The sequence below is a fragment of the Salvelinus sp. IW2-2015 genome, linkage group LG1 (assembly GCF_002910315.2).
Source record: "Salvelinus sp. IW2-2015 linkage group LG1, ASM291031v2, whole genome shotgun sequence".
Lineage (NCBI taxonomy): Eukaryota > Metazoa > Chordata > Actinopteri > Salmoniformes > Salmonidae > Salvelinus > Salvelinus sp. IW2-2015.
In genome coordinates, this window is record NC_036838.1 from 8,678,377 (window position 1) to 8,698,032 (window position 19,656).

General features: G+C 43.1%; 2 protein-coding genes across 4 annotated transcripts in view; one reads left to right on the top strand and one right to left on the bottom strand.

Moving 5' to 3' along the window:
- Window positions 1-406: 406 nt before the first annotated feature.
- On the bottom strand, window positions 407-1,530 carry LOC111965194 (microtubule-associated proteins 1A/1B light chain 3C-like). Its single transcript, XM_023989265.2, has 4 exons — window positions 1,393-1,530; window positions 1,254-1,309; window positions 1,058-1,164; window positions 407-798 (listed from the first exon to the last, which is right to left on the bottom strand). Exons 1-4 carry the CDS (start codon window positions 1,451-1,453, stop codon window positions 591-593), a joined length of 432 nt encoding a protein of 143 aa, XP_023845033.1. The 5' UTR covers window positions 1,454-1,530; the 3' UTR covers window positions 407-590.
- Window positions 1,531-2,281: 751 nt separating this feature from the next.
- The window catches only part of strn (striatin, calmodulin binding protein), an 83,462-nt gene continuing 66,087 nt past the window's right edge, over window positions 2,282-19,656 (top strand). For 2 of the 3 annotated variants that reach the window (XM_023982588.2, XM_023982595.2), the window contains exon 1: window positions 2,283-2,654. In XM_023982588.2, the coding sequence (XP_023838356.1) occupies window positions 2,442-2,654 (213 nt within the window). In that variant the 5' untranslated portion in view covers window positions 2,283-2,441. Of the gene's footprint in view, window positions 2,655-19,656 lie in introns of all 3 variants that reach the window. The other variant, XM_070436860.1, reaches the window with a different exon arrangement.

A 19,656-nucleotide genomic window follows, 5' to 3' on the forward strand; every position in this document is an offset into this window, starting at 1 on the left:
CTGATGTCTCAGAGTTCCTATTGAAGGCAATGTCCAAGTCTACAATTCAAAAATATAAAAAATGAGCATTTGAGTGACAAGAATATTTGTTGTTGCGGAAATCGCTGCGCAACGTCGTGTTTACTGAAGTGCTAAATTTGCCCAATTTCAGTTTGTGACCAAATAGAGAATTCARTGTACCATCTAACCCGCTGTGAAATCACTTTAAGAACCAAATATTTAACTTCAGCTGTTTGAAGCTGGCTTACATACAAAAAAAAACCTCAGGAATAGCGCACAGAACAGATCTACCGCTTAGACATGCTTTGAACGAGAATGACAAACCTACAACTTTKTCTTTGCGAATTTGATTGGTCACCCAAAGTTACATATTTCCGCTTAAATTAATCCGACCAAAGTCATGTAATTCAGAGCATGATCCTCAATAAAGGTTGAAACATTTATTACCTTAAAAACAATACAAAAACATTTCCATAGTAATATTAAATATCCATATATAAATTGCATTTCATATCTATACACGAAGTTCAGTTATTGGGCCTGCCAAAAGCTGAGGCCTCACATTATCCAATCCTGTAATTTAGATCTTCTCAAACATTTCCAGCAATTGGCACCAACTCTTCATGGATTTCAACACAATTCCCAAACATTTCTTGAGAAGCATATGTCATGTAGAGAAATCCATCGTCATCTTTGTGGTCCTTGTAGACTTGCGCCATGGTAAGAGACATGCTGGCCAGGCCACTATTATTGATGAGCAGGTAGAAMGCTTGACTCTGCATCAGCGACATTCGATTTCTGAAACGAGAACGTGCAGCAAGTATTGACAAGTAWTCAAATGTAGAAATTCTCATGAACAAACGCAAGTCATTATGAGTCATTAAAAAAAGTGACAGTCGCGCGGCACTCGTGGCTGATTCAGATCAGGTGATACCAAGTTTGAAATTACGCACGAGTTCAACCAAAAACTTAACACATGATGATTTAGGTCAATTTCAGTCATGATAATCCACGCTTAACAAGTTAAACATTCACAGCAAAACACATCGAGACAAACCTTATTATGGTGACAAACTGAGTCATGGAAAGTTCTTGGGGGACCAAGAATTTCGTTTTATCAAGAGGCGGCAARTACTTCTCCCGTTGATACCTTTCAATTATAACCTGTGTGTGGTTGGAAAGGTCACTTTTAGAAGGTGCAAATTCAATGGAATTTCAGGGTAGAATAATGTTTTAGAAATAAGYGAACTTACAGGAATTTTAGTTGGAAACTTCGTTCGGATCCCCGCGACCTCCTGTTTTCTCGTGGCTGTTTGGGATGGAAAACGTGGTTGAGATTATAAAAGCAAAGCATAGCCTACCACATGCAAATCATTACATAAAATTAATCACCAAAGCTTTTTCTCTGCTTGAAGGACTTGGGKTGCTGTGGTTTCTCAAATGGCGGCATCATGTGGGCAAGTSACTCCTCTCTTCAATTCCTGCTGTCTGATCTAGGCTATAAGATTTGACCAAGCTGATCAGCCAACAGAAATTAAATAGTGTGGTTGCAGTGACGTATCACATGATTACCATGGGGCTGTGTCAGCACGCATCATATGGCTAATGAATTGACCGTGCATTAATGACTCGGAAGTGTGTAAAACCAATCCAAATGCTTAAGATCTAATAAAATACCTGAATGTAATGTTTCATTTAATATATGCTTGAAAATAACAATACATTTTGAATTAGTAAACATTATATAGAGGTAATTTGGTAATTCAAATATCTTACACACAAATCATACATAGAGGCCTTATAATATTCTCACACTAAAGTACGCCCTATCATGTGTAGGCAATATTTAGTTTAATGTATTTTCTTGGATTTCAGGCCATGAAATTTAGTCAGGGGGTCGTGGATGATAGGCGTGTGAGTGTGCTATGTAAACAACTGGATGAATGGCTCTATGGAATGCATAGATAAATTAATGGAATTTGCTATAATATATGAAATATGGCTACCACAGATACACTTCTGTAGCATACATTATGACATTTCCAATTTCAGATACAAACAACTAAAGAAAAAGACAGTAAAAGAGAACAGGCGCATTTTAGTGTGAAAAATGCAGCTCTATCTTCTTTGAACTTCAAATTCCATCATGCGTAGGATACGGCAGTTGTCAACACCACGCGCATTTATTTCCGATTGGCTTATTCCAGTGTGAATCGTTGAAATCGACCAATGGGTAAAGAAAACTCTGGATGTGGGTGGGAGCTCAGTGTGAACGTCACCAATTGACAGCTGGCTGCTCAGACATGAGTGTGCCTGCCCAGTAGAGAGAGCTGTAGGTAGCTATTTCCTTTCATATCACAGGGGCGGCTAAAGGAAAACCCATTCGTCTGAGCACGTTCGTGCCAGTTTGCGCGAACCGAATCCACACACCTGGCCTGGGCATGGACGAACAGGCAGGGCCCGGCGTATTCTTTAACAACAACAACTCGGGTTTGCCTGGCGCTGGCAAAGGACCGCATCAGCCTGGCGACGGCGACGGAGAGGCGGCCAGGGCTCATTACAACATTCCGGGGATATTGCACTTTCTGCAACACGAATGGGCCCGCTTCGAGGTGGATAGAGCGCAATGGGAGGTGGAGCGAGCCGAATTGCAGGTAAACCACGTCAAAATGTCCCGCTTATTTTTGGTGGGGTTTTACGGTGTTGAGTCCGGTCTAGGAAGATTGACATTTGTGTCAGGAAGCCTACTCGCGCGCTATGGTCTATTGTGGCGTGAACTACTCGAGCTACGTAGCTACTAGAGTAGTCTTGGTCGGATGACATTAGTCACTATAGCACAGGGTTTCCCAAACTCGGCCCTGGRCCCCCCCTGTGTGCACGTTTTGGTTTCTACCACACCACAACACTACACAGCTTATTCAAATAACCAACACATCAAGCTTTGGTTAAATSKAATCAGTTGTATAGTGSTAGGGCAAAACACAAAACGGGGGACCTTGCTATAGCAGAGCACTGCCTSTATTGTACTGTACACAACTTTTAATTTCCAAGTGTAGCCTACTGTGTGCAAATTATTCACTACCATTGTTTTTAAATGATAGAACGCTATCCAAATGTGGTCAGGCAGACCCAAGGACCTGTCTGTCCTCGATGAATACCTACGTCTTGGAATGCAGAGAAACATTGCACGATGCATTCCAAAGATATACATCCCATTCTCAATAATATTGGTTGTGTCGAAATGTCAAGCACAAGTGTATTGAACAAGTAACTCATTAGGCCTACACACACTTCATGTTATTGAAAGCTGAGTTCACCTGTGAAGTGCAATGGCATGTCCAGTTTAAGTCGGTTGAACAATTAACAGTTATTCTTATGAACAGCACAGTTGACTCATGCACTCAGTAGGTAGTGACATAGGTTTTTGTGCCTTATGACTCATCTTAAATCTATCAGAGGTAAGGCTATTAGCATATTGTGTAGGCCTTGAGTGAGTTGTAGCTCCCAAATATATATTTGGGAGTAGATTGAAATAAATTCATTAGGCCCAAATCTATGGATTTCACAAGACCGGGAATACAGATACCTTAAAAACAAAGTAGGGGTGTCAGTATCTGGTGTGTCCACCATTTGCCTCATGCAGTGCGAAAGATCTCCTTGCTTAGAGTTGATCARGCTGTTGATTGTGGCCAGTGGAATGTTGTCCCACTCCTCTTCAGTGGCTGTGYGAAGTTTATGAATATTGGTGGGAACTGGAACACGCTGTTGTACACGTCGATCCAGAGCATCCCAAACATTCTCAAAATGGGTGACATGGTGAGTATGCAGGCTATGGAAGAACTGGGWCATTTTCAGATTCAAGGAATTGTATACAGATCCTTGCGAAATGGGGCCGTGCATTATCATGCTAAAACWCAAGGTGATGGMGGTGGATGAATGGCACAATAATGGGCCTCGTCACACCATTGATAAAATGCAATTGTGTTCGTTGTCTGTAGCTTATGCCTGCCAATACCATAACCCCACCCCACTCTGTTGTGAGACCTGTCGGACGTACTGCCAAATTCTCTTAAACAACATTGGAAGAGAAATGAATGTTCAATTCTCTGGCAACAGCTCTGGTGGACATTCCTGCAGCCACCATGCCAATTGCATACTCCCTCAACTTGAGACATCTGTGGCATTGTGTTGTGACAAAACTGCACATTTTAGACTGGCCTTTCGTTGTCCCCAGCACAAGGTGCACCTTTTTAATGATCATGCTGTTTAATCAGCTTCTTGATATGCCACACTTGTTATCTTGGCAAAGGAGAAATGCTCACTAACAGGGATGTAGTGAGCAACATTTTAGAGAAATAAGCTTTTAGTGCATATGGAACATTTCTGGGATCTTGTTTTTCAGCTCATGAAACAAGGGACCAACACTTCACATGTTGCGTTTTTATATTTTTGTTCAGTGTACATGAGTGCCTCCGAACATTGCTAACAAAGGACAGTGCCAAGTGCTAGCCTAGGCAACCGATAGTGCATGGGTGCTACGTTAGATCTGCACAATCATCAAGGCTTGATGTGCATTCCCGTTAATACAATCGTGTCCCCGTAGACCGGATTGTACATGAAGCATCATCTATTCAGGCCGCAAAGACATCATTTTCCTACTTAACTAGCTTTAATGGTGKGGATAAATGTGGTAKATATGCATACTTTCTTTATGAAACACAATTTTCCACCAACCTTTTTGGATTTTTGGAAAATTTAGGATGTACACTGTTTTCAGCCAAGGGTGTGCAACATCCAGAATTGTCTGAAAATRGTGGCGTAAAATTGTTTCATAAAGAAAGTATGCTTATTTTCCCCCAAATTCTGTCTTCTCGCCATTAAAGCTAGACGACAGTGCATGGGCACTAGATCTGTACAATGGGCTGCCTAGGCTAGCTAAAATAGGCATATTTTTTTCATTTTTAAAGGGCAATGCTTGATCAGATTTGAAATGAATGATGTGTAACTGGACGTGGCATTTGTGCATAATCTACTTTGAAAATGTCCTGCCTCAATCAAAGCAGACTTTCATTTCTTATTATGCCTGGACGAAGGAGATCTAGGCCTAGATGTCGAAGTTACCCTCCTGATTCCGGAGTAGGTTTTGTTTAAGTTTTCTTCCCCATTTACTTCTAGTGCTTATCAGTAGTAGAGGGAGCTCATTGGCAAGTGACAAATGAGTGTCAGAACCGCTCCACTGGCAATGAGCAGAAACCAATTTCATATCTTAATGCATTTGTTCTGCTGCCGTGCTACTATATATTGTAGTAGCGACCCTGCATTCCGTTAAAGTCTTAGCTGAGCAAATGTAAAAATCGAATTGACCGGATATACAGTGCCTTCAGAAAGTATTTACACCCCTTGACCTTTCCCACATGTTGTTGTTACAGCCTGAATTTAAAATGGAATAAATTGAGTTTGTGTGCCACTGATCTACACACAAAACCCCACAATGTCAAAGTGGAATTTTGTTTTCAAAATAATTAATACAAAATTCAAAGCTGAAATGTCTTGAGTCAATAAGTATTATGGCAAGCCTAAATACATTCAGGACAAAACATTTGCTTAACAAGTACCATAAGTTGCATGGACTCACTCTTTGTGCAATAATGTACTGAACAAAATGTACACGCAACATGCAGCAATTTCAAAGATTTTGCTGAGTTACAGTTTAATATAAGGAAATCAGTAATTTGAAATAAATAAATGATTGACTGGTCAGGGGCGCAGCATAGGCCCACCCACTGGGGAGCCAGGCCTAGCCAATCAGAATTWGTTTTCCCCCACAAAAGGGCTTTATTACAGACAGACTCCTCAGCACCAAATGCTCACCAACAGGAATGTAAACAAATTTGTGCACAACATTTGAGAGAAATAAGCTTTTAGTTTGTATGGAACATTTCTGGGATCGTGTTTTTCCGCTCATGAAACATGGGACCAGCACTTTTACATGTTTTTGTTCAGTGTAGTTCTTAACAATTTTTGAATGATTATTCAATCTCTGGTTTTACCCCACACTTGCAATTCTATGTAAGGTCCCTCAATTGAGTACTGCATTTCAAGCACAGATTCAACCACAAAGACCAGGGAGCTTTTCCAATACCTCACAAAGAACACCTATTGGTAGATGGGTAAAAAAAAAAGAAAAAAAAGCAGACACTAAATATCTCTTTCAGCAAGGGGAAGATATGAATTACACTTTGGATGGTGTATCAATACACCCAGTCACTACAAAGATACARGTGTACTTCCTAACTCCGTTGCTGGAGAGGAAGGAAACCGAGTAGGGATTTCACCATGAGGCCAATGGTGACTTTAAAACAGTTAGAGTTTAATGGTTGTGATAGGTGAAAACTGAGAATGGATCAACAACATTGTAGTTACTGCACAGTACTAACCTAAATGACAAAGTAAAAGAAGGAAGTCAGTGCAGAATAAAAAATATTCCACAACATGTGTCCTGTTTGCAATAAAGCACTAAAGTAATACTGCAAGACATTAACTTTATGTTTGGGGCAAACACAACACATCACTGCGTACCACTCGTCATATTTTCAAGCATGGTGTTGGCTGCATCATGTTATGGGTATGCTCATCATCTGAAGGACTAGGGTGTTTTTTTTGGATAAAAATAAACAATCGAGCTAAGCACAAAATCCTAGAGGCAAACCTGTTTGTCTGCTTTCCAACAGACAACGAAAGAGACATTTACCTTTCAGCAGGACAATAACCTAAAACACAATGCCAAATGTACACTGAATGTTCCTGAGTGGCCTAGATACAGTTTTGACTTAAATCAGCTTGAAAATCTATGGCAAGACTTGATCAACAACCAATAATCAGCAACCAACTTGACAGAGCAAGAGTTAAAAAATAATAATGGGAAAATATTGTAAAATCCAGGTGTGCAAAGCTCTTAGAATACTTAAATAAAATACTAATAAATCCTGACTGTTCATTAATCTTTTTAAATGTTCTTTCACATTGACATTACAGTATTTTGTGCAGACTGTTAAAAACAAAAAACAATGAAATTAGTCCCAATTTGTAACACAGCTAAATGTGGGAAAAGTCAAGGGGTGTGACTGTAGGGTTTCACTCTGCAACGAAAKATTTTTCCTTCTGGAATCTACTGGAGAAAGATGTAATTGAGCAGATGGAGATGTTTCTGAACCTTCGTTAAGGCCCTACTCAACAAGCTGACCTGGAAGTGCCTGCGTTAAAACAACATGTTGGTGGGGAATGCCYACCACAGAGCGCTCAACATTGACGGCACAGAGCTTTAAAAATGTTTTTTAACGTTAGTTAGTCACTAGTATGTGAACACCGGTGGTCACCCCACTCCCTGTTTCCATGTCCTTGTGCAGGAGTGTTGTGACACACCAACCTGGTCTCAGAGCATTTCGTATTATTCTGTAAGTAATCTGAGACACTATATTTAGTATGATATGTTACGTTTTGTATGGTTTTGTATTAATTTGTGGATGTCCAGCACCTTTTGTATGAAACACTACATGACCAAAAGAGCATTAGTGAGGTCGGGCACTGATGTTAGGCCATTAGGCCTGACTTGCAGTCGGCGTTCCAATTCATCCAAAAGGAGTTTGATGGGATTGAGGTCAGGGCTCTGTGCAGGCCAGTCAAGTTCTTCTAGACYGATCTCGACAACCCATTTCTGTATGGACCTCACTTTGGGCATGCGGGCATTGTCATACTGAAACAGGAAAATGCCTTCCCCAAACTGTTGCCACAAAGTTGGAAGCACAGAATCGTCTAGAATGTCATTGTATGCTGTAGCACTAAGATTTCCCTTCACTGGAACTGAGGCCTAGCCTGAACCATGAAAAACAGCCCCAGACCATTATTCCTCATCCGCCAAACTTTACAGTCGACACTATGCATTGGGGCAGGTAGCATTCTCCTGGTGTCCACCAAACCTWGATTCATCCGTCRGACTGCCAGATGGTGAAGCGTGATTCATCACTCCAGAGAACGTTTACAYTGCTCCAGAGTCCAATGGCGGCGAGCTTCACACCACTCCAGCCAACGCTTGGCATTGTGCATGGTATTCTCAGGTTTGTGTGTGGCTGCTCGGCCATGGAAACGAAAAGTTATTGTGCTGGCGTTGCTTCCAGAGCCAGTTTGGAACTCTGTAGTGAGTGTTGCACCCGAGAACAGACAATTCTTACGCTCTTCAGCAATCGGCGGTCCCGTTCTGTGAGCTTGTGTGGCCTACCACTTCGCGGCTGAGCCATTGTTGTTCCTAGATGTTTCCACTTCACAATAGCAACACTTACAGGGGCAGCTCTAGCAGGGCAGAAATATGACAGACTTACTTGTTGGAAAGGTGCCATCCTATGACAGTGCCATGTTGAAAGTCACTGAGCTCTTCAGTAAGGCCATTCTACTGCCAATGTTTGTCTATGGAGATTGCATGGCTGTGTGTTCGATTTTATACACCTGTCAGCAATGGGTGTAGCTGAAATAGCCAAAGCTGCTAATTTGAAGGGGTGTCCACATACACTATATATACACAAAAGTATCTCTGGGCTGGGTCATATTCGAAATGGCTGCCTTTGTGACCATTGCTGTCGGAGTTGGACGATAACATTGGACGATCACTGACAGGCACTGGCCTAGCATTTTGACCCCGAASTACTGCTRTTGCACAACACTGGGAATCCATGACATCACATTGAGTGTGTTAAAGAATCACTATGAGCCTCTCTCTGCCTCTGCTCCTCCTTTGCCCCAGAGGATGTCTGGCATCATCACCACTTTTCCTTCCCTCCTTCCCCGCACTATAAATACGTTGCAGAGTAGGCGAAGACGGGAGTGGGTGCAGAAAGAAACAACCAATGGGAGAAAGAACCGACCAATGCTCACCAGCCCCTGTTGGGAGATCTCAGTTTTTTTCTTGCTTTTTTTTTCTGCATAACCCACACTTAATGTAAGTGCTGGGTCTCTGAGGAAACAGTACATGGGCCTGTTCAGCCTATTTCTTTGCCTTGGCTTGCACTAGGGAGCCATCCCCCCCATCTGAGCTGCCTGTCAGTGTTTGGTATTCAACTCCCTCAGACATTTGAATAATAGTCATTTTTATTCCTTGTTCAGAGACATTTGTCGTCGAGAGGGCGGCACAGAGGCGGCCCGCGTCGTTGGGATCTTTCGGATCTCACGGCTTGTCGGCTTCCGCGTGTTCTCCAACGACCCATAACAAACAGTATGAGTTTTGGTTTCAAGTGACTCATGCCACAGAGCTGACACGGCGGATGTCGTGGCTCCCTGCCCCGTCGTTAAAACGGAGCCYGATGTTTTTCACAGGAGCAAGCTCCAGGCTGAATCTCAGGTAGCTACTACCCAGTGCTGGTGAGGTGTGGGAGGGCGCCATGCAGTCAGGCATTTCAAACACACAAGTTCTCGAAATGCTGTCTCCCCAGCATTTTTTTGTGTACATACTCCGCCACACTGACTAGTATACTTGTCGATGTGTTATGCATACTCAAGATACTATTACTTCCTGGCCTTTTCTGGGTCATCACATTTAGTCATTTCCCCACAAGTGTTTATTCCAATGACTCCCTTCGACCGCCCTGGTACAGTATGTCCATTCGAGAATGTGGGAGTGTGAGAAAGTCCTCTCTGAAGGAGAGAGTGTGCGTCTCCAATGGCACTCCGTTCCCTATTTAGTGCACTACTTTTGACCAGATAGCTATGGCACCCTATTCCTTGTAAAGGGAATAGGGTGCCATTTGGAAGGTAKCCAGAGAGCGTTCTCTCAGGCAGTTGGGTTTACAGTAGCCCGGCACCTCCAGTCTATGAGTAACCGTGTCTGGTATTCTAACGAGAGGCCCACCTGCTAGCCCTATGAACACCATCACTGTGTTTTACAGGTGTTTATATCGGAAGGTTCTGTCTGGCACAGTGGACAACACTGCAGTATTCATACTTCGTTTTTCTGTTGTTATTTCTTTGCATTTTCTTCCACAATGCATTGGCCTTTAGATGATTTAGAGATTGCACTTCATGAGTTGTTTCACAACATGAATAACTTTTTACTTCAGTATCACTTCATTTTTGTCTTTGGACATTCAGTTCTATATACTGTACACAACACARTGCCAAAGCCAATGCTGGACCTCCCTCAKTGCGTGGATACTCAATAAGATAGAGATGTTTATTCAGTAAACAAACACCGGYAAGAGGTCACGGGCCAATAGTTAGAAAAGGCGACATCAAACCAACAACTCGGAAATCTCAATTAGAACTCTGCATAATGTAAATGTTTTACTAAATAACACCTTTTTATACTTTAATGATTTGCATACCACCATGCTTTCCGTGTGTGGGCCATCATATCATGACACTTAAATTATGCAAAGTTATGTAAATTGGGATAGGCTATGGGGGGTAATAAGGCTGCAGGCTACTATTTAAAGTATCACTGCTTTGGCGTGTAATTCCAATGCCCTTTATCTTTAAGTATTCTTTTTCAGACTATTTTCATCTCACTAATTAAATGATATCGTCAAGAGACCGATGTGCAATAGCCTTTGCTGTGTGTAGACAGTATGCCTAGGATTATGCGTAACTGACTGCATGTCAAGGCAAAATCTGGACCTTGCTGTCATTGCAGGGCATACGTCAAATTCCAGATTGCTGTTTTTATGGCTTCCCATCATTATCCCATGTAATGAGGTAGTTTATGATAAGACCAGACTATTATCGTTCTGCTGTCTGAGGTGTGTTTTATTTGCTCAGACTTTGCACATTTGCACATCCACCATGTTTTGATGACATGACACAAATCGGTATACTCGCCATATGTTCAGGAGATCAATTGACACCCAGGCAGCAATTTTCCCACTCTGGGGAGAAGGCGTGGAGTCCATCAGACTGGGGATAGTGCATCTATAAGCAGTCTCTCTGACCTCTGGATCGATGGGGGAGATTTGAGACCGAGTGCCCCAGAGCCTGACAGTCTACTCCAGTGGAACTCGTCTAGCAGCTCCAGAAACACTTGGCCCTGCCACAACATTTGTCAGGCATAAATAAATCTCATAAACCAATTTTAGAATTTGGAAATATATATCTTCCWGCAATTTGTATCGTAAAAGTGTTACAGTACGGATGGTACCTCACCTCCAAAGCATGACAGAATATAAATAATCTACATTTAGCTAGGTTTCCATTCATTTGGCGACAGATTTTCCATGTGAATATTCTAAGATCTGCATTTTCCCAGCAGAGGTGGTTTTCCATCAAACTGACTTGTTGTGGATAGAAGGCTGGGAGTTATGTAGTGCACATAAAAAGCTTTTTCTACGCTTAAGTTTTCATGTACCGAATATTATTATTTATTTATTTTACTCTGCCGATGCTTTTGTTACAAGAACGTATTTGATAAATAGCAAACTTTCCCAAGCTGTTTTTGGTGCATGCTCTCTAGACCAATGGTTGTCAACCTGTACTGCAGGTTGGCACACATATGTGTGTATATATWTTTTTTYCAAAAATAATAACAGTTGGGAGTATTAATGGTATTATAAGCAATTTTACATTACTTTTCACAATGCTAATTRTTTATAATAATAATAGTCCTTTAATTTGTTACATTCACTGCTATAATTGACTAAGTTTGACCAGCAAGATATTTTGTTTTAAAATGTAACTCTGCAAATTGTGGTCCTCGAGCTTTTAACAGTGATTTGGTGGTCCCCGGAWCGGTAAAAGRTTGGGGACCACTGCTCTAGACAATAGTTCGCTGGTAAAGTGGACAGGGTATGTTGTATGATGAGACATGGATAAGATCATTTATTTTATTTTATAATAGTCAGCCAAGCACCGATCATCATATCTTCAGCCTACAAATATTACCCTGGATCTATTTGAAATTTGCATTCATTTCATCACTGTGCACGAAACCACCATGTGAAGTTCATCATGACTCCTATTTCGTCTGTGCATAGTAACTTTACCTCTACCTACATGTACATATTACCTCAACTAACCTATGCCCCTGCACATTGACTCTGTTCCGATGCCCCCTGTATATAGCCTCGCTACTGTTATTTTAATGTTGCTCTTTAATTATTTATTTTCCTCTTTTTTTTATTTTTTTAAATTATTTTTTTTACTTCAGTTCATTTTAGTAAATACTTTCTAAACATGTATTTTTCTTATCTTCATTGTTGGTTAAGGGCTGGTAAGTAAGCATTTCACTGTAAGGTCTATTCGGCACATGTGACAAATACAATTTGATTTGATCTGCCTAATAAACTATTCATGCTTTTCCACGTCATGGTGGGAGGACAACACAACTTACCCTCTTGTGGCTCCAAGTTCACTTCGACATGATGGTTATTAAATCAATATTCACTCATAAAACGCTTCCAATGCAATTGTCGCATAATCTATTTCACTGGCCAAAAAAGTATCATGTGACTTGGGATGGTTGACAACCAGGCGGGCTGCAGTGTTCTGGAGTTGATTTATGCGTCAGCTAATTCATCCAAGTTAATATGGTTGGATGGAAACCTGGTTATTGTCWAACATTTATTGGTGGGTAGGTTTCTAGCATGCAGGTGAGCTGGACAGGTGAGCTTTTGAGATGTGTTTTTTTTATATATATATTTTTTTAACCATTAAAATAATCCCTCTTGCTATTCTGGGAGAGTGCTGGTGGCTTGTTTTGAACCCTTTCTTTGAAGATATGCCAACACCAAAAAGTCTTTTCAGAATTGTACAGGAGCGCCTTGGAATTTGTTTAGCTTTTCTTGGTCCACTTGCTGTTCTAATGGAGTATCTGTGGCCGAATGTCTCACATCACCTTCGTGTCTTCGCTGTAGCGGTGACAATGTCAGGTATAATATTACTGCAGCAGTGCGATCACGGAAGAGCCCTGCCAGCAGTTAGTGTCACATTCCCCATAGATAAGTCTCCTGACATTGGAGATGGAGGGAGTGCGGGCTRCCTTACGTGTCTGGACAGGTGAGCKAATGTCGCGGTGAATGCACACTGCTCTTGTCATGTGGAAATCACAGCAGACTCCCACGTGTCATTTCACAATTGCCATTAGCAATACCACCCAGTCTGTGGCAGTAATGCTGCTGACTGGGGTWTTCAGGTTTATACCCCATGATGCATTGTCTAAATAATGTAACTTATATTTTAGAAATTTAGCAGAGTGACTTAAAGTAGTGAGTGCATACTTTTTCGTACTGGTCCCCCGTRGGAATCGAACCCACAACCCCGGCGTTGCAAGCGCCATGCCCTACCATCTGAGCCACACAGGACCACTTGTTGGGGCTAATCTTGGGTGGATGCGTGGGATTGAGACGACGCATGCTTCTTAAGCAATGATGCATCACACGAGCACTCTCTCGCTTATGCAACACAGGCCAAAGCAAAGCCCAGGTTTATACCTCTTCCCTTTGACGTCATTCAGATGCTCCCTTGTAAGGGATGGTATGCACACCTGCTTGTTTTGCCATGTAATGCAAACAGCCGAGCCAAATGCACCACACCCTGGGTCACGCCTAAGCACCATAAGCACATTACTATTATCGTCAACAACAGGAGGTGCCTGGCAGACAACGCTCTGGAGAGTGGCACTGGGGCGTCCATCTTACAATGTGTACCGGGCCCGTGAGTGTGTAAGAGTGACTTTGGGTTTGTGCAAGAGCAGATGTGAGTTCTGGCATCCCTGTGCATTGTCAACCTGATGTATGCCTAATGATGAATCACATATGAATTACAGTCCAACTGATTTACCATGTAAGTATAGTACTGTTTCTGTCCCACAGTTTTTGACCACTATAATCAGTTGATTCTTATAACCTGGATCATGTGATGATGGCAGCAGCGATGACACATTAGTGATGGATGCGATTGGACTGGTGACCTGATTTCAAGATTCAGTTAGATAGCCCTCCGAGAACTAACTGGTTGCTCCACTTAGCCAAGTGCTCCAGCTCAGTAGCCGTGTTGGACACAAAATCATGCATACAGGTCCTGGATCTTTCTGGGGGGCTTGCTGTTGCTTTAAGAAAGGGCTTTGGGAAGAGTGGGTTTTTTTCCTCTGAGAGGAAAACCCTACCACCTCTGCAGTACATAGCAAGGACAACTAACGTGGTAGAAGAAAAGGATGTGGAAGCAAGAGAGAGACTAAAAGAGACTTCACTTCAMGTGGAGGAGTCAGTTCTTACTAGTCGGCACTGTTAACTGCTTTCTGGCCCTTGTGATATTATCCACGGGTTACAACTCATGGCAGTTGTCATCTGTTCCTCAAGCATGTGGACCAGATGACAACAGGCTGAGAGCGAGGCATAGAGAGAGAACATGGGAGGAGGGTGAGAAGTCGTCAGGCTCGCACCACAGAGCGAGATGTAAGAAAGGGCCCTGTGGCGTTCTCCAGACAGAAAGTACTTCCTTCCTACTCCCTTCTTCGTGCCCCTCAGGGGAAACCGAAAACCAAAAGGGGATTATGAATCCTGTAATTTACATTTTGATGTAAACAAGAGGACTAAAAACAAAACACCCGCGGCTTTCTTAGTCTCCCAAAAAATCAGTTTGTCAAAGCCCCTGGTTGGTCCTTCTCCTTTGGAATTGTTTTGATAAATTTTTGTTTCTGATCTTTTAAAGTGTCTACTGGTTTTATAAAGAAAATATTGACATAATTTCTAGAGACTGTCAAGCTATATAAAATGGATGTGGGTGTATTGAATTAACCATACCATTAAACACAAATGTTTCCTTTTGAGTTAAGTAATCACACAGGCGTATGCGTGCTCTATCCTCCAGATGCTCTTCAATGTCGGTTGCCAGATTAAAAGGAATCTGAGCAGACAATGTGTGTGTGTGTGTGTGTGTGCCTCAGGGACACCACCTACTCTTGTGGTCCGCAGTCTCCACACACAGCATTGGTGTTTACACTCTGTGTGTGTGTGTCCTTAGTTCAGACAGAGTGTGTCAGGGGACTGCTCCAGCCGTTTCGGTATTCATCTGAATTAAGGTTCAGCACTGGAGAGAGACCGTGCCGACGTTAATACCGCTTTGGCAAAGCCTGCTGTTAGCTGTCATGTTTCTTGTTTTGTRTTGGGGAAGTCTCAGTGCTCTCTCAACCTTTTCTAGCAGGCTACCTATAGAGGGATTTTCACACTACGGAGTCAAACTGCACAGAGCTGACCTGGTTATGTATCCAGCGTTGTTGCTGTAACCGTGCTTAAGAGAACAATGTGAAAATAAAATACCCGAGCCGGCACGGTTGGCTTTGGATCGTCACAATGGTGTGAAAAGGGCATTACAGCCATCAAGGGACAGGGGATACATAAATTAGTAACGCTGCAACGTTGATGAGCTCTTCATCTTSGCACTCCTTTGTAAATAAAACAACTGCATTGTCATTAAAAGACTGACTATTGTGAGCGCTGCGTGTAACAAATCCGGTATCAGGATAAATAAAAAGCAAGGTCTGCTAACTTTCTTTAATTATGTTTAATTAACGCAAACAATAAATKGCAAATGCAATTTTCGTATATATGGGTTCGCTGTATCACCGCACAGGGTAAAACAGAGAACTGGCAGGAAGTACGTAAACAGCTGTTCTTATACCGTGATGACGTAGTTCCAACGCGTCTGTTGGCCTATCACAGTAGAGGCTGAGCGCGGTTTAAAACTTTGCTCAGCCTATGCTGGCACTCGGACTTGTCCAAGTCCCTTAGTGCTCTCCTCTGTCCGCATCTGGTTGTTGGGTAGATTAAATCCGTCTTGTGTCTCCCCCGATTCTACACTCAAACAGTCCCTTATTTGGTATTGATCAGTGCCCTAACCTCCCTGGTTGGCCTAGAGATATGCACCCCTCCCCTCTCCAGATTGACCACAGCTTTTATGGCCTGTCACTCTGTTGATCAGTCTTTACACACATCTGCATTGTTTGTGTGTGTGTGTGTGTGTGTGTGTAACAAAACAATATTCATCTTCATACAATATGGTAGCAGGCTATAGTGCATAAACATAAATCCTAACACTATTCAAATCCAATGTACCAGTAATCACTTTGGAGATGTTTTGACGGTAACGACAAGCCCTAGATTTACATACAGTAGGAGTTTGGGATCGAGTCTTTGTCTTGCAGACCGACCGATATACAGATCACACGGAGTCGTCATTTAGGATGCCGGGTGATTTGTAGATCAGTCAGGCTGCAGTTGCCAAATGCACTTTAACTACTCCCTGAGAGTGCACTGTTAAGAGCCCGACTCCGCAAGGATCCTTGGCCGTTACTCCTCTCCCAGTTGGCCTTGTCGGCTCCAATTGCTGCCGCGTGGCACAGAAATGGSCCGCAGGATGCTCTTATCCAGGTTATTAAACAAAATGAATTGAGACACTTTTGCGCTGTGGCTTGTCAATGAGCGTCCGCTTCGTTAAGSTGTGCTGAAGGACCGACCAGAGAAGAGAATTCAGGATCGCCTTGTGCCAGGGAGGTGAAATACAGTAATAGTAAAACCTTGTTCAGGTCCGGTATGTATCAAGCATCTCGGAGGTAGGAGTGCTGATTTAGGATCAGTTTTGCCTTATTAGACCACAATGAATAAGGTTGCATGGATGGGGGCAGCTGATYCTAGATCAGCACTCCCATGCTGAGGTGCTTGATACATACGGCCCCTGGTATCTTAAAGCTGTTGGGTTTTGTTTGTTAGTCATCTAAATACAGCCACTCGTGAGTGACCGCTTTGTGTTTGCCTTACRGCACATTTTATCTGTCAAAGCTGTGTGGTTTGTTTGTGTGTGTGTGTGTGTGTACACCACACACTCTCTTCTAATCCCTAACCCCGTTGCTCCCCGCTACTGTATTGTGACATGGAGGGCAATACTGATTTGGCCGTGCCCTCTATGTATATTCTCACACAGGCCCACGTCCTGTCAGTCATATTGTCACATTCAGTATTCCGCAAAGACCTTTAGGTCGTTGAAATGGAGCATTGTTTTGAATTGAGCTATAGCTTGACAACTCCATAGTCATTATGTMGTATTCTAGTACTTCCAGATGAGTTTAGCCTCTTACTAAGCCGTGAAACCAAGTGTTACATTATACTAATGATATATCAGTCAACATAATGGCGGCGTCTTTGCTTGAACTAAGCAGCTCTGAAACCTTTTTTAAGGATGAAATACATTTGGTGGCTCGTGTGCTGGAATCGTGGACGGTGTATGGACCGTGTGCATAAATGTGGCACAATAAGTTAAACGCAACAGTTTCATTGGCCTCTGCTGTGTGACTGACAATAGAGAAGCTTTTTGGACTCTGCAATGCCTCGCCATTGATTGGCTGATGTTTTTGGCGGGATAATCAGACTGCTTCCACAGACACTACCGCTTTGTTTTAGTTCAACACAACCTGTGCAAGACTTCACTGTAGAGCTAACCCCGGCTGGCTGGCTGTGATCAGCTAACCACTCTAACCACAACTTTCATCTTCTCGTTCTTACTCACTTAACCACCTCGTAACGGCCGCCGGGTAGCTCAATGCCCGTGCTGTTGCCCCGTAATCCTTGGGAGTTGACTCCTGTCAGCCGCCGCGAATCAAAGGTACAACGGGCGCTTTGTGCCTATGTGAGCCACTATGTAACGCTGGTTAAGCTCGCACGCATACCGTCRTCCACAGCCACTTCCTGTGTTWGCMWWGCKAGCTMGCWWKGCWATGTTGCGTTCATTCTGTGAGTCCTGGCTGCTCTCTCAGGCAGAAAGACCCGAGAGAGCAGTTTTTGGTGCCTCACTCCATCTGGGTCAGCAGTGTATAATCTCAATTTGGGCCAGGTATAGCCTAGTGTATGAATGCATTATGGAGTCTGTTAGAACCAGAATGTACTAATTGCTCTGATTCTTCTGCCATGAGCTGCTGAGGTTACTGAACATAGAGGAAAATGAAGTCCCACTCAATACACGGCAGTCCTTCAACAGTTAATTTTGGGTGTTGTTGTTCAGTGTAACTGTTGAATAATTGTCTGACAGTTAGTGTGTTGGATTTCCTCCTCCCTACTACTGCACCATATGTTGTAACACCTTACACTCTTTGTAGGAGCCTAAATCATATTTCCTCAAACTCTGTCTGCTCTTTTGTATTGTAGGTAATGAATGTCCTTAACATTGATTTATTTTGGAAATGCCAAAGACACCAATTTGAAGGCATAGCTTTTAAAAGCCTTACAGGATAGGCTATATCAGCTACCTATACTAGTAGTGTGTGTGTGTGTGTGTGTGTGTGTGTTTTCATGCATTTCAGGCATACACTCCACTGAGCTTCTCGAGCATCAAGGAAAAAAACAGAACGTACTGTTTTAACAAGCATTCAGTTCCTTATGTCAGCATAGCAGCTCCTTTTCCCAAGGGCCTTGCTGTTTTCGCCCATCAAAGGGGGAGTATTTGAGTACACGTGTTTACAAGTGCGGCTGGGCCCAATTTAATGCTAATATGGCGGTGCCTGCAGAGCTGGGGGAACTGGCCAGGGAGCGGGGGCTTTAGTCCCGCAAACATCATGGTCCCGCTGAGCCAGACCTTACGTCATGTCTCAGGCATTTATAACCCCCCCCTTTTTCATTCCTCCCCACCTCAAAACCCTTTCCCCTGCAGCTTACTGGAACAGAGAGGATCGGCAATGAAAGACCCTGACTTATATGTGATTGGGGCTACACACAAACCCCCCCCCCCCCCCTCTACCCAAGCCCAACTCCACCCCCCCTGACATTGCCTCCATGCTCCAGCCACAGCTTAGTGGAGCAGCGACTGTGTACAATTTACAGACCTTCCCTGCTGTCTAAATTCTCTAGTTACTGTATACTTGTGCACTTCTCCCCATGCATTTGAAAGCATTGGTTTGGCGTCAGCATGGGCTGAKTTTCCACTGTATTTATTCTACCTTTTTTWAAATCCATGAAGGGAAGTAAGAAAATGCGCACTTGGGCAGAAGTGTAGAGGATTGGGACACAACCGACTTGCATGTAATGGGGTTACACATTTTCTACACTGTCATGATGATTGGTTCCCACTCGTCAGATGGTCCTTCTGTTCYGTGCAATGCTGTACTGCACATCACAGGACTAACTTGCAGGGTTTTTCTCAAGCCTCTCTCGTGTGTGTAAGGCAGAGGGAACAAGCGACGCSTGAGCTAGTCATAGTGTAGTCAGTTCATTCCTTCCTTTCACTTATCTACTTGCCTCCAACTCAGATAGTCCACTCAATAAAACTCTACAGCCAAAGAACGTCAGCAAACGAAAAGCTGCCTGGATTTACTTAGTTTGTTCAGTGAGCGGCTTGTAAGTTGTGCATATTTACATGTAGGCCTAGTCTTTGCTCTATATACTCTTTCCGAACTCAAACACACACAATCTGCAAGGGCTCCCCTCCCCTCTTCTCCCTGCCCCGGGCTCCGAGAGTTTCGCTGTTCTAATTAGATGTTGCCCTCAGAAGTGTTCTCATGTCAGCGCTCACCCCAGGGCTGCTGCGTCACTCCGCTGTTCCTGCCATTCCAGAAGCCTAGCTCTTACTCTCTCTCCGAGCTGAACGCAAAAGGCCTCGTTGAGTTTACTCTCCACTCCTCCCTTCCTCCTATCTATTAGT